Genomic DNA, 14709 nt, shown 5'->3' with positions numbered 1-14709 from the left:
ACAAGAGAAGATAAAGCTATTTTTCAAGATTCTGCCCGTGAAGTGAATTTGTTAGACATTTGATGTGAATACTTGTACACCTATATTACCCAAAGGAAACTGGTATAATTGACGACAGTGACACTAAAAAGTTTGGTGACCTATCATTGTATTGACAACCCATTTCATTCTCAGAGTTGCGTGCCAATTTTGAACGTCTTCATGGCAATGACCACCACCTTCTCAGTAGGGCTACAACAGACCATGGGCTTTCTGTAGTAGGTTCGAGTTTGTAATTGATACCTTTTGATCAAAATGCAATGAGAATACGTTTTCATTGGCTATCATTTTCTGTGCCTGTCATCCAAGTACATTGGTTGAGATATTGAACCTTTCTTGCAAAGTTCCATGGCAAGGTCGTCTTTGTAATTTGCAAAACAAAGTCATGGTCTGGCCTTACTGTGTCCAGCCGGGTTCGACTGCATTTAGCTCGTCCAAAAATGAAAGACTGGACATGGCACGCCAAGTACTGACTGAATTTCATGTGCCAGACTTTGGTAGTCCATGTGGGCTACCATTTCATGGACTTTGGTAGCCCCAGGGAAAAGTTAGTAGTCTGTGGACGCGGGACTACCGCTAATTTCGAGCCCTGTTACTAAACTTCAGTAAAGTTGGGCAACATTGACAACAACATTGGCTTATTCAGAGGAATCTAACAGAAAACTTCCAGTACGCGGAAGATGTTTTTTTAAATGTTAGAGTAGCACATGGCTACTTTCCATCTGGACTGTTACTGAATCAATACTCAAATCCTGCAAAGAATCTTCTATCGAAAGAATAGGAGAAAAATCACTATGTGAATCGCAAAAATTGTACACTGAAGAAGTAAGTGCACCATCAAAGGAATTGGAGGAAACAGCACTTCTTGAAGAAATGGCCTCAAGTAATTTTATTTAAGAGGAAACCGGAGACTGTGGGATGGAATCAAGATTCTGACTGATGGTCATCATTGCTGGCAAAAGAACACAAGATTTTCTGATGTCGTTTGCAATGGCTTTCATACACACAGAGTTATTTGTGTTGAAACTTTTAGTAAGGAGGACGAACTACATGTAGCCAAAGGCATGAGTTAATTTGGTGTGAGACGAATATGCAATTACAGTGTTTCATCCAGGATGGCATCAGCAGGGGGGATTTTCCAGGGGGGATTTCACCAGTTCATGTGTTCTACATGTATCTCTAAGGTGTGACTGGCAACATTTCATGGGGTGCTGGTCCCCCCTTGACCAATTACTTGGGGTGCCAACATGTCAACAGAGGGGGAATCCCCCCCCCCCTCTCTAGATGAAACACTGTAATTATCTCGACTGGAAAGAGTGCGCCATGAAAACTCACATACGTGACAACAATGCAAGAGTCTGAAAATTTGTGAAGCAAGAACATCCAAACATAATTAAAAATTTCTTCTGGACAGAAGTATAGTGAGGGCAAAACCTTGCACTCGGAGCTGGCAGACAAGACAGCATTGATAAAAACTCACATATACTGGGCTACGAAATCATATAACGGCAATGCAGAAACTCAGAGAATCACAAACATAATCCCACATTATCATCCCCAATTACAAAGGAAAACACAATCACTGACATTCTGACTCGCGCTGTGGAACAGATGCAAGCTATCACCCAACTTAGGTCAATATCATTGACCCTACTGCTGAGAAAATTCTACTGGCATTCCTTCATAGACTTCCCATTTATAAATATGCGGAGAGTTACTGCTGTTGTCATGACACACACTATGTAGAGTCTTTCAATAATGCTTTACTTTAATACCATGATAAACAAAGTGTTTGGCAGAGAATCGTATCAAATGAGAACGAATCTTGCCGATTGCCTTGCAACGTCATTTCGATCATTAGTAGATGTCACTAATCCAAGACGACGTTCATCCGTTCCTTTACGTGTTTGCAAAACCTCTGAAATCAAATCTAATTTTTTGAGAAATTGGTTGCAGATTCACACAGCAGAAGTCTAAAATATCATGAATCACTCCAGTGTTCTCCCCAGAAATTTCTGAAACAGGATCGGCTAATTTGCATAACAATTACTATGTAAATTTTATGTTAATTATGCAATACAAATGTCACTTCATAGCATCAGAAAAAATCCCTTAATAAAAGGATAAAGTAAGATCTTTCATGCAGTACGTGACCATGAAAATAGACTACAAATCTTGAGTTTCAAGTACAATATATTACATATTGTATTACATCCATATTTTCATTCAAAGTCTTCCAATTCTCTCTAGAATAACATTCAAAATCAGACGTTTTATGTGATCCTCTGTTACTACCGGTACATGTTTGTCTGTAGGACGTCTTTTTTAAGCGTCCATGGCAAAACAGTCACACGGACAAGTTCATACGGGACTGAATATTGCACTTACAATTCGGAGTCAGAGGAGCATGCCTGCAGAGAAATATGTTGACTTTAAAACTCAATTCATAATAAAGAGAAGCCCTAAAATATTGATACCAGGTATTTTCAAGAACAAGATTTGAAATTGCATCGACTTCTACTTCGACAAACGTACGAAACTTTGACAACTGCGTGGCGTCGGCCGCGGCCGTGCATTGTGTGGAGTACACTTGAACACACGCGACCTTTGAACCTATACTGTATACCCTAACCGTACGTACATAGCTGCTGTATTCAGATGATCACACGAATGATTATTTTAGCTCATGTAGTTCCTTTTTCTTTCATTTCATGGTGCTTTGAATACTGTAAAACGGGTCATGGGTTTTGAAACTGGATCAAGTGCAATTGTTTCATAAAGTCAATCGAACAAATCCATGCAAGTTACGAATGCGTGACACGAGGTGACACACATGGCTTCAACGTCATGTTGACGTACACAGATCTCGAAATGGCTAACTCGGACACGCAACGATCTGAACACGCGGCAGTACCATACATTTTTGCATCTGATTTTTGTCTCAATCAATCGTACGATTTCAGCCACTTCTGATCGAAATCACTTTTCCTGACCTTCGGATTCTTACCAGTGCGAGACATTGGTGGCAACGGCAGTTCAACCAGTTGCCTATAGTAATGCTTTGACCATCGAACTACCTCCATGCTTTGACTGAGTGCCCGCATGCCCGCTGGTAAAGATGCAACACGGTACACCGAGCTTTTCGTTGAGTGTACTCCATGTCCGTTGTATAAAATGGCCGTTATCTGTACGATCGGCAGCGTAACACATTTCATGCTTTTTCATCCGTCTTAGCCGATGTTCATTTGCAATACGGCCGGCCTATTTATTCTCCTCACAGACAAGCGGACAAGCGCGACTTTGGGTGCTTTGCACCCGATAACCCTGCCTCATTGTGTGTAAAACACTAATGCATCGACATGAAAGGAGAAGTCTAACAATTTCACACATTTGGGCGATGGAATAAACCTTTTAATCATCTGGCACGTCGTGTTATCGCCACATTAGAACCGTTTCACACTTGATACGCTCGCTGAAATAAAAGTGACAAAATCGCCGCCGAGAAACAATAGGTCTTCAGCCAGCGGACATGAAACAGGGTCGGCATGAAAAATAAAGGATCGGGCGAAAAAATAAAGGATCGGGCGAAAAAAATAAAGGATCGGGGCCGATCCTGTTAAACGGCCTGGGGAGAACACTGCACTCATGCAGCTAGAGTTCATTCATTAATTTTAATCATACATGTGCCACGTGCCCTATCTTCAGGTCATTTTTGACACAATGTTGCACCACATTATGCTCATTTTTCTGTTAAGCCCAGCACACTTAACTGGACAGAAAGACTTAGTTTATGGCAGGCACTTTCCACACTTACAAACAGAGCAAGGTTACACCCTGAAAACAAAACAAAAGCCCTAAACTGAAACAAACATCCGCCTTGTTGCTATTTATGACATCAGTGGACGTGTGAAAGGACGTAACTCACAACGTAATTTAAGATGAGTCACAGCCAGCAAAACACGCACTATATCTGTTCCAGTGAGGTTCAGCCAGCAAAACACGCACTATATCTGTTCCAGTGAGGTCAAACACAAGCAGGCTCACCTTTGACCTATTCTTCACAACATCTTCAATGGCTTCGATGGCCCTCTGGAACCTCACACCTTTGACTTTAGAAAGCTGATCTCGGAATTCCAGATACGGTTTCAGGTTTTCATCCTTGACCCATGCACTGGGGTGAAAAAAGAAAAACAAAACGGGTCACATATTGCTTTCAGAAGCATGATTGTGTATTGTGAAAAACGAAAATGCGACAAGAAACAGTTTTTCATTTAGCATGCTGTCCCACCCACAGAAAGCGTATTGGGCAGTTCCAGTATCTACAGCATGCATGGTATTGTTTAACAATACACAGTTTCCAGATGTCTTACAAGAAATGAATGTTTCATATTGCACATAGACATTTCAACATAAAAGATAGAATTTTGGCATGAGCTAGAAAAGTCATGTATATTGTATGTTTGACATCACAGCAGAATGTCAGATTTAGATAATTCAACATGCTACAACACATGAAACAACAGACAGTTACTATATGAGAAAACAGAGGCGTGAAAGTTAAAGCCTCTGTCACATTTCTTATAATACAAAGTACTTTGAAGTTGTTTAAGACTCATTCACAATGATTAAATACTTCATGCATGCTTCCAGTTTGCTCTATGATGGAAAAGTATCAAATGCCAATGCTTTTTGGAGCATCAAGGAGTGATCACACATTTCTGTTTTGGAAAAAAAAACTGAAATGTGATAGCTTAGGTTAATGAGCAACACAGTACAGGGTTCTCCACAAGGGGGTTTTGAGGGGGTGGGCCACCCCTCTGATTTTGGAGCAACCTGTTCATATGTTAATAACCATACACAAATCATTTTCACAACAAAAGAATATGCAAATAATGCAGTGTTGGTGTAATTTGGCCACCCTCTGTTTTTTGGGAACTGTGGGAAACATTGCAGTGTATGCATAATTGGCATCTTTTTGCATCTGCATAAAATACAACATTGGCACAGTATTCGCAAGTAGACATCTGTGTAATGGTAGCATCACAAAAGGCTGTCATATCTTGCTACATAACCCTTTCACTCCCATTATCTGGCACATGGATCAACCCACTCTCTTGAAAACACTAGGGATGTTCCAAAGTTTGGTTGGGAGAGTGGTAAACTTCAACCAATGATGAAAGCTTCCGCACTAAGAACCAAAGGACCATGCGTCTTGCAGCCACACTTCACAAACACTGAGCTACATGTACGCCCCATAACTTGCTAGAAAACTCCTAAAACATCACCACCGTCACCTGTGCCAAACTTCAGCAGAGAAACTTTGCCCTTCCTTGTAGAAAATATGAGTGTAATGTCATTACAGGTATTGTACCATCCTTTAAGACATATTCAGCCGTGTACATGTGTCGTAAATTACACGAAAAGAAACACTTGAGGAAAACTTTTCTGTCACTTTATAGGATCACACAACTCAGGACTATGATTTGAACAACAAGGTAAACTCTACTTTATGACTGAACGTTGCAAAATACAGCACCTGCATAACTCCAATGTACTGAAAACCAACGACAAAAACCTACAGTTCAGCAATAAGGTCATCATGGGGCTTATATATATTACCTATTTATTAAATGCCATGTTTTCCTGTTAAAACTATGAACAGTATCAATTCATTCAGGATAAACTTTAGTATTTCTGTAACTCATTTTCAACATGACATCAATACTGCACACATCAGATCTTCGTCAAATTTTGTATCAAAACCTCCCTAACAACAGGCATCCTATCTTTCATAGTATCTTTCTTAGTGGCAAAGCTTGAATTTACATCGTTGCTTTTCTCCTCATCTCAGCTTAGTTGAGTCAACAACGAATCAATAGGCAGGTGTATGAGCCTTTTACACGCCTATAGCAAACCCTGATACAACATGTGTTCAGAAACCCTTTCACAATTTTGTAACTTTGTCAAGATTTCAAAGCTGTGTTCACAGGTCTGTATCAGGTCTGTCAGTACAAGACCTTGTACAATTATGTAATTTCTCACTGTGTCTAGAGCTGTCGCCACAGGTTTGTAACATGGAGCTGTGTCTAGTGTTAAATCTTCCCTAGGTCTTTAAATTCATGGGAGTTTTCAACATTCTCAAAAATATCAGGTTAATTATATTGGAAGGAAAAACAACCTTTCAGACCCTATCACCTGGCTGTGTGTTGCAAAGTCATGTATCAATGGTACTACTTGTCTTGTTCACATTGGCAACCCAACTGAAATGGGCCGACACAAAATAATCCTCCTTTGGGAGCAGATTTGGTCCGTGTCTGCACTTACCGGTACCTGAATTTGGGCCGACGTAAATTTGCCATCCTTTGTGACCTCTGACCTGTCAAGGTTCAAGGTGGCGGATTTGAATACTGGTGCGCTGTTCCTATTGTTTATGATTTTCCGACGGTTTTTACGCACAAGAAGGGCAAATATGACTACACTCGTCATTTTACGTCTCCTCCATGCTCCAGTTAGTCCAACAAACTGCCATATTCTACGCGCCAATGCGTTACTCAAAATGAACATGTGAGGGCGTCAACTGGGACCAGGGCAGACGTAACGTGTCCACACACGCGATTTGCGTCGGACCAAATTTTGCGTCGTCCCTGAACCCCCCCTTCTCACCGAGACCAAACTGTGTCGGCCCAAGGCCGACGCAGCATGTCGACATTGGTTATTTTACGTCAGCCCCGGCCCAGCACCGGTGCTACACCGACGCAAAGTGGTCAATCTGAACAGGGTAACTGTCATATCACTTGTCCATGAATACAGCTCTGTGTTCAGACTTGTGTCACAGCACTGTAACAGGCTGCCCTGCACTGTCTTTGCTGACATATACCTGTACCACAGCTCTGTGACAAGGACTGCAGACGATCTGGTACAGTGTCGATATTTTCCTTGCTTTATAAGCACCCACTGGTTTGCCAAAACTACCAATCAGGGGCCACAGTATAACATATCAGATAACTGCCTGGATTACAATTAAGAAAAACACATCAATGATATACAAACTGGACATCTGTACATGGCAAACACAGAAAAAATGCTGACACAGATCTGTAGAATATGACTACAGAGAAATAAAAACCCACTGACACTAAAAAAAGTGTTTGCCAATGGTAAGCCACTAGCTATCAGAGATCCCTCGTCATTTTTAATATTACATCAGTTCTGCCACGACAGGGTACAGTCAGAAATTTTTAAAAAGGTTTGTAAACCATTCACCTGTGTTCCTTAACCTCAACAAAGACACTAGGCTACGGTTGGGTTCCAATCACGGTTGCAGTGATACTGACACCACATGAAAACTTGATGGTTTCTGAACATGGCCACAGCAGTACACAGGAAAACGATTCAAGACCGTCTGTGAATCCTGTTTGTACAGATACCCCTCTTGGGTTCTCATTGACACTACTCTTTAACACAGATATTTCCAAGTAAAGTATTCAAATTAAATAGAATTAAGAAATGTTTTAAAGGAACTGAAGCTGTAATTTGTGATGACTTTCTCATTGTTTTTGTTTTATACTATGTCAACTCCAGTTTTTTGTTCTATTCCATGTTGAGATACACAGTATTCAGCTTGTCAACACAGCCTGCAAATGTAAGACTGCATTGTTATTGTTGGCAAGTGAAGTTCAAAATGTATTTTACGAGTATACAATTACATGCTGTGTTGCATAGTGGGCGTCTCATCATTTAAGAGTGCAGGACAAGATGTTGCAGTTGATGTACAACACAAAATTGGTGACAAAATCATCAAAAGTTACAGCTAATGTCCCTTTGAAGATTTCTGCAACTAGTCAAGCCATGCCCTTCCTTTCAAACACTGAAGGAGGATCAGTGCGCGACTAGGACAGCACCCAATCATGGAAACCCCTGATAACATGGACATACACTGTATTTTGCCATAGATTTTAACCCCACATCCTAAACCCTTTTGTTAATGTGGCAGAAAGGGTCACATCCCCCTTTGCTATAGCATCCCAGATGAAACACCATAGAAATGAGACATTTTACAGATACTTACTGATCTTCAGTGCCATAGAAGAAGATGAAATGTACAGGTTTCTTGCCACTCGGTTTCTTCACATTCTTCAAGGGCCTTACGACCTTGGATAGCAAAAAGAATCAAACGACACAAGACAATGACATGAATATACAGAAAGCTTTCTTCGCCAGTACACTGTTCTAAATCCATAATAACTGGAAGGCATTTATTCAGATCACAGTGTTCTTCCTCTATTCTGAAACTTCCCGGATATCCTTGAGTCTGTGCAACAACATAAACATTTTCTGTGAACATGTAACATTCTCTTTGGTAGGATTATCATGAATCTATGCCATGTCATTGGATTGCCATCTTGATTTGTCATTTAGTAAATAGACTCTGATACAAGATATATCACATGAATCGAATCAGGACTAACATTTCTGATGATTACTAAACTGACCCAAACAGTTTAGAAATCTTGACATGTTAGACAATACACCAACTGCCATATGGTAAATTTGACTCTCTCACATAGCCCCTTGCTGGCTATATGTGTAGCCTGGCTAAGCACAAGCTGGAGATCTAGCTTAGCTTGGCTGAGTCAGGCTACACCAGCCACAGTGCATACCAAGCAATGGGCTGTCAGAGTCTAATGGTAAATGTGCGCTGACCTTAACAGCAGATGCTGTGACGCTTGCATGATGTTATACAGAAAGCCAGAACCTACATATGGCTAAAATTCTCTTTACAATGCTGTAACGAGAATTTTAGCCATGTTTAGGTTCTGGCTTTCTAGACTCTAGTTGTTGTTGTTGTTGTCATTTCTTTTATTCCTCCTCAATAAGAGAAGAGTTACAACACAAACAACAACAACAACTGACTCAATGTTAGTGCATATGAATAGAATTTACTTGAATCACAACTGAACGAAACTCAAGAGTTCTCAATGGTACTTCACCAGCAGTCAGCGTTTTGTACATAAATTTTGTTTGCCAATGATGATTTATGGTATAATGCATGTCTGGGAGTATTTCTTCAATTTTCTTTTACAGTACTGTTCTGGTCTGATGTTTGTGTGAACTCACTTTGAAGACTGTGGAGTACTAACAATTTTCACTGTCATGGTTTTGACAAATTCAAAATTAAAGTCTCTCTCTGTCGTTTTGATTTTCATAATCAGTACATTTTAGGTATGTTGTTTTCAAGCATAGCTCAGCGACCCTTCATTTTTATTCTTGATTATGGAAGAGAATGGTTTAAAGTTTCCTTATTAAAGCAAAGTTTATGCTAAACTAAAAACTCTTCCCAGTTTCAAAACAGGTATTACCTTAAAACACGTTAGTTATTATATTCAAATTTACATACTGCGCTACCTACATCTACATTGGCAACTTTGTCACAAGTTCATGCATTTTCCCTCATACTACACCATTGTACTAGGATGATTTGAGTCTCGCTTTCAGATACAACTTACTCAGGAGTTTTTAAAATTTACTTGCAATATATTTTGTAGTTTAAAAAATCTTCAGATATTTGCAATGAGCGACGATGCATTGAATATGACTCACACAAGTGAATGCATACACTGATCATGAAATACACACTCAACTCTGCAAGACTTGAAAGATTTTCTGAATGTTCCTGACATTAAGGTTTGCCCCCTAACACTTACAACACAATCTTGACTTCCACATCATAAACAAGATTTCATGTTTCATCCAATGACAATGCATCTTGTAACACTTTCACCCAAGACACAGTTTGGCAGTACCAGGACAGTTGTACACTACAAATATTACCTGTATGCACAAGCTCTATGGGTATTATTGGTGGAAAGTGTTTTTAGCAATATTATTAGCAAGGTAAATATTACCATATTGCATTTGAGAGACACATCCTGAGGTAGTGGCTATGGCATGAGTTTAGATCAGTTCACTTTGGTTGACAGGACATGAAATCCCTTCATTCAGTATCGACTATTTTGATGATCCTTCTATTCATCTTACAGCATACAGTAATTCTAATCAATGGTATGTTTGAAGGCATTCACCTATGAAAGTGTCACCACTGTTCTGATAGATTATTCCACCTGTTCATTGCTCTGCAGGAGAAATGATTTACAGCATCAAGCCCTAGTCTCGTCCACATGGCTTGATTAGGTCCGCACTGTATAGTCTCCCTAATCAAGTCATGTGTGAACACCCTAGTTTTTTGCGCAGCGATTCACCAATAGCATACAATTGTGCAGACCAATCAGGAGTAGCGATATTAGTTGAACAGGCTTTTATGGCCAGACTCACAAGCCACGTGGCTGTTACCATTTTGAACTGTACAGAATAGCACAGAGTTACATGATTGGCTAGGCACAGGTTATTAGCAACTGTGTGATGGTTCTTATCAACACATAATTTATAGGCCTGTTTCCGAAAAGGTTGCTTTAGGGAGAAAGGGTCCCCGCCCCGATGCATATCCTTGGCAAGTGAAGATGAATCAGGCTTGTAATAAAATTTGTGGATATTGCAGCCATGTTCTCTCATTCTTATGGTTTAGAGAGATTGAAAGATAAGCTGACACCAGTTTTAACCATTTGTATATCCCCTTTTTTCTTCATAACATTTAAGGGTATTTAGTTCAGGTTTCAGGTCAAAACGAAAATCAGTTTCCTAGCCAAATTCTTGCTATTCAACGCAGTAAAACACTGGTGCCTGCCTGATACATCTACCTCCATCTGTTGTTTAACCCTTTTCCTGCCAGACAGTAATAACTGTATCACTTCCCATCAGCCAAGTCAGTAAAAAGCGGTATTGAACCAAAACATGACGTATTTTCACCCACTTGGCTTGGTATGTTATAGCATCTTTTGTCTAAAAACAAGCGACCTAGCGGCCGATATAGCTCCGCTGTGTTTATGTAGAGAATAACTATTTTTGACACATGTTGATGAAGAAGGAGGAAATCTTTGATAGCTCAATGCAGTGGCCAGAAAAAAGTGGCTAAAATAAGCTGCAAAAATACACAATTGAAGATTTCATCATACTTTGAATATATCACATCGGATCATCCCTAGGAACATGTCAACCAAAGCTATCTGATGAGTAGTGTTTTGAGAATAAAATTTTCTGACCAAAAATGGCAACAATTGCCCCCCCAAAATAAAAATTGCAGATTTCATCATAATTTCAAAAGATCAAATTGAGTTCATCTATAGAAACCTGTATACCAAATTTCAAAGCTGTTAGACCAGTACTTTTTGAGAAACACATATTTTGACCAAAAATGGGAAAAATTGCCACAAAATTCAAAATTGCAGATTTCATCATTATTTCAATAAATATCATGTAGTTCATCTATGGAAACCTGTATACCAAATTTCAAAGCTATCAGATGAGCAGTTGTTGAAATACACATTTTTTGACCTAAAATTGCAAAAATTGCCCCAAAAATACAAAATTACAGATTTCAGGAGAAATTAAATATATATTACTTAGCTCATCTGTAGGAACCTGTATACCAAATTTCAAAGCTATCAGACCAGTACTTTTTGAGAAACACGTTTTTTGACCAAAAATAGCAAAAATTGCCCCAAAATTACAAAATCGCAGATTTCATCATAATTTCTACAAATATCATTAAGGTGATCTGTAGGAACCTGTATACTAAATTGCAAAGCTATCAGATGAGTACTTTGGGAATACACATTTTTTGACCAAAAATGGCAAAAATTGCCCCAAAAATACAAAATTGCAGATTTCATCATAATTTCAATACATATCATTTAGTTCATGTGTAGGAACCTCTATACCAAATTTCAAAGCTATCAGATGAGTAGTTTTGGCAATACACATTTTTTGACCAAAAATGGCAAAAATTGCCCAAAAATACAAAATTACAGATTTCATCAGAAATTCAATATATATTACTAAGTGCATCTATAGAAACCTGTATACCAAATTTCAAAACTATCAGACCAGTACTTTTTGAGAAATACATTTTTTGACCAAAAATGGCAAAAATTGCCTTAAAAATGCAAATTTGCATATTTCTTCACAATTTGAACAAATCTTAAATAGATCATCCCTAGGGACATATGTACCAAATTTCAAAGCTATCTGACCGGTAGTTTGAAGAAGAAGATTTTTAAAGATTTTTTACCAAAAATGACAAAAATTGCCTTAAAAATACAAATATGCAAATTTCACCACGATTTGAAGAAATCTGACTGAAGTCACCATAAGTAAACTGCATATTAAATTTCAAAGCAATCGGACAAGCGGTTTGAGAAAAGAAGATTTTTTTACCAAAAACACCAAAAAATGCCCCAAAAATACAAATATGCAAATTTCACCACGATTTGAACAAACTTAAGTGAGGTCACCCCAAGTGAACCGCATATAAAATTTCAAAGCAATTGGACTTGCGGTTTCAGAGGAGAAGGCAATTGTTGACGGACGACGACGACGACGACGACGACGGACGACGGACGACGGACGACGGACGACGACGGAAAATCAACCTATTTGATAAGCTCCGCGTCGCTGACAGCGGAGCTAAAAATCATCTTTACAGTATTATGTTTTCAACAGCCTTCAAATGTACAGTATTATGTTAAAATACATCATATAGAATACGTTGTCTTTCATTAATTTTAACCATCTTGACCTGGTGGTGAAATATGGACTTGGCAGGAAAAGGTTTAAGGAGCATTTTAGATTACATGTTTATAGAATAAGTTTGATGGAGAGTTGCACCTGTGGTGTTGAAGCTTGATGGTTCCTGGTTTGGCTACTTAAAAACAATGAAACTCTTATGCAAAGTAGCTCACTTTCTAATTTTGCTCATTAAGTTTCATACAATGGGCTGATTGGCTGACTCCATGTAAAAGCACTCACAGTAAACTATACACACTGGGAACATTCTAAGGGGCAACGTCAAAAGATCGATGTTTGAAAAAAAAACTTAATTGCTTAAGTTTGGGGGTTGGGGGGTTTTTGGCCAAATTAGTTTCTGTGCAGTCAAAAACGATTTAACATCTTTTTGGCAAATTTTACTATTTCAAGGCTGCTTTTTCGTACGCTAAAACCAATCCAGTCACCCGTATTTTTGCTACTTTATAATGGTTTTCAATTTTTACTTAATTCAATAGTACATCGGCACGTCGTTTGAAAGAATTAGTACAGGGTATGAGTCCGCAATGTTTTTCAATTTTAGGTCAGTTAAGTTAGAAGGGGGGGGGGGGGGGTTCTGAGGCCAAACTTAAGCAATTAAGTTAGATTTATTATATTGAACTTTTGATGTTGCCCCTAAACTATGCTAAATACACAAAATTGTTTATTTATAGAGGCCTAATTTTATAAGCCTTTGGAAGTTTTCAACAGCTTATGCCCAATGTGCGTTTACTTACATTAGTCACAGACCCTAAAAAACAGGGTCTACGGTTTAACTACTGAACACCTAGATACAGGAAGAACAAATGAAATGACGATTTACCCTTTTACTACACTTGATAACACTTACTTTTTCTGGTAATGAAAATTGATCAAGAGAACATCGAGTCATACACCACCTGTATTGACTCACGTTCCGTTTCGTCTATGTTGTACACCCACTAAGTAGGTAGAATTCGTTAAAGTGGTTATTATGAACGTCACTGAGAGCATTTACAGACCCCAGCAAACGCTATTGTTGTGTAAATCAGCGTCGGTCTGTTCATGGGCGAACTCATTCACAAAATAAAACAGTGGTATCTGACAGGCTATTTCCATCGCAACTAAGCCCCTGGATCGCAGAAACCTACAAATACATCATACCAAATGATGCTGTTTAGTGTTTTCTTTTGACAGAAACATTGTTTTAAGCGAGACTTGATGCGTAAATGCGTAAAGTTAGTTTTTCACACGTTTGTCATTTTGACACATGGACGGTGTACATTGCAGCACTGTTGTTAGTAATCTTACCTTGCCAGGCCATGCTGGAAAGCTACTCAGTTTTGCCCTGAAATGCAAATCAAACAATCATGTTAGACTGAGGAGGAACTGTTGCACACTTTTGCTTTGCAAAACAACGTACCTACGTTGCAGAACGGTGTCAAATCTAGCGGAACTTACCACACTAAATCACCCAAATTGAACTTGGCCGCCATTTTGGACGCCGGCGATGTGCGCCCTCACGGCAAAATCGCGCTTTTATGCTCGGGTGCAACCATTATATTTGTAAACAGAATATTGTGGGGGTGTTGAGCCATGTGTGCAATACTATTTCCTACCGTCAACTTGTGTAATCAAATGATTGATCAATCAAGGGAGATCATCAAGTACCATTTGCATAATGCATATGTTTATCACGCATTCTGTTTTCTTGATGGCATTTTTTAGCATTTCCAACATACAATTTGAGGGTGGCTTTACGCATCACTTCCAGATAATACTGCCACCATGTGTCAAGATGTGTAATGAACTTAAACTTGCACGTGACCACTTCATTTTGATAAGGAACGTAAACAAGGGACAATATTTACTACATAATGAAAACAAGAGTATATGACATTGGGTACTATTACATGCAAGATATCTTTAAAATTCGACAACAAACTATATTCTTTTATGAGAACAATATTATCGTAAATTATTGTATTTTAAAAC

The 14709-nt window shown here is 38.9% G+C and overlaps 1 protein-coding gene across 1 annotated transcript in view; it reads right to left on the bottom strand.

Annotated features, from left to right (window-relative positions):
• The window catches only part of LOC139131113 (uncharacterized), a 39057-nt gene extending 24744 nt beyond the window's left edge, over positions 1-14313 (bottom strand). The window contains exons 1-4 of the mRNA XM_070697062.1: positions 14176-14313; positions 14026-14062; positions 8108-8190; positions 4084-4210 (exon numbers count right to left, since the gene is read on the bottom strand). Of these exons, the coding sequence (XP_070553163.1) occupies positions 4084-4210; positions 8108-8190; positions 14026-14062; positions 14176-14210 (282 nt within the window). The 5' untranslated portion in view covers positions 14211-14313. The remainder of the gene's footprint in view (positions 1-4083; positions 4211-8107; positions 8191-14025; positions 14063-14175) is intronic.
• Between the last annotated feature and the right edge of the window lie 396 nt (positions 14314-14709).

This window comes from Ptychodera flava, chromosome 4 (genome assembly GCF_041260155.1).
Source record: "Ptychodera flava strain L36383 chromosome 4, AS_Pfla_20210202, whole genome shotgun sequence".
Lineage (NCBI taxonomy): Eukaryota > Metazoa > Hemichordata > Enteropneusta > Ptychoderidae > Ptychodera > Ptychodera flava.
The sequence above is the reverse complement of the archived record's forward strand: the minus strand, read 5'-3'. Positions and strand labels throughout refer to the sequence as shown.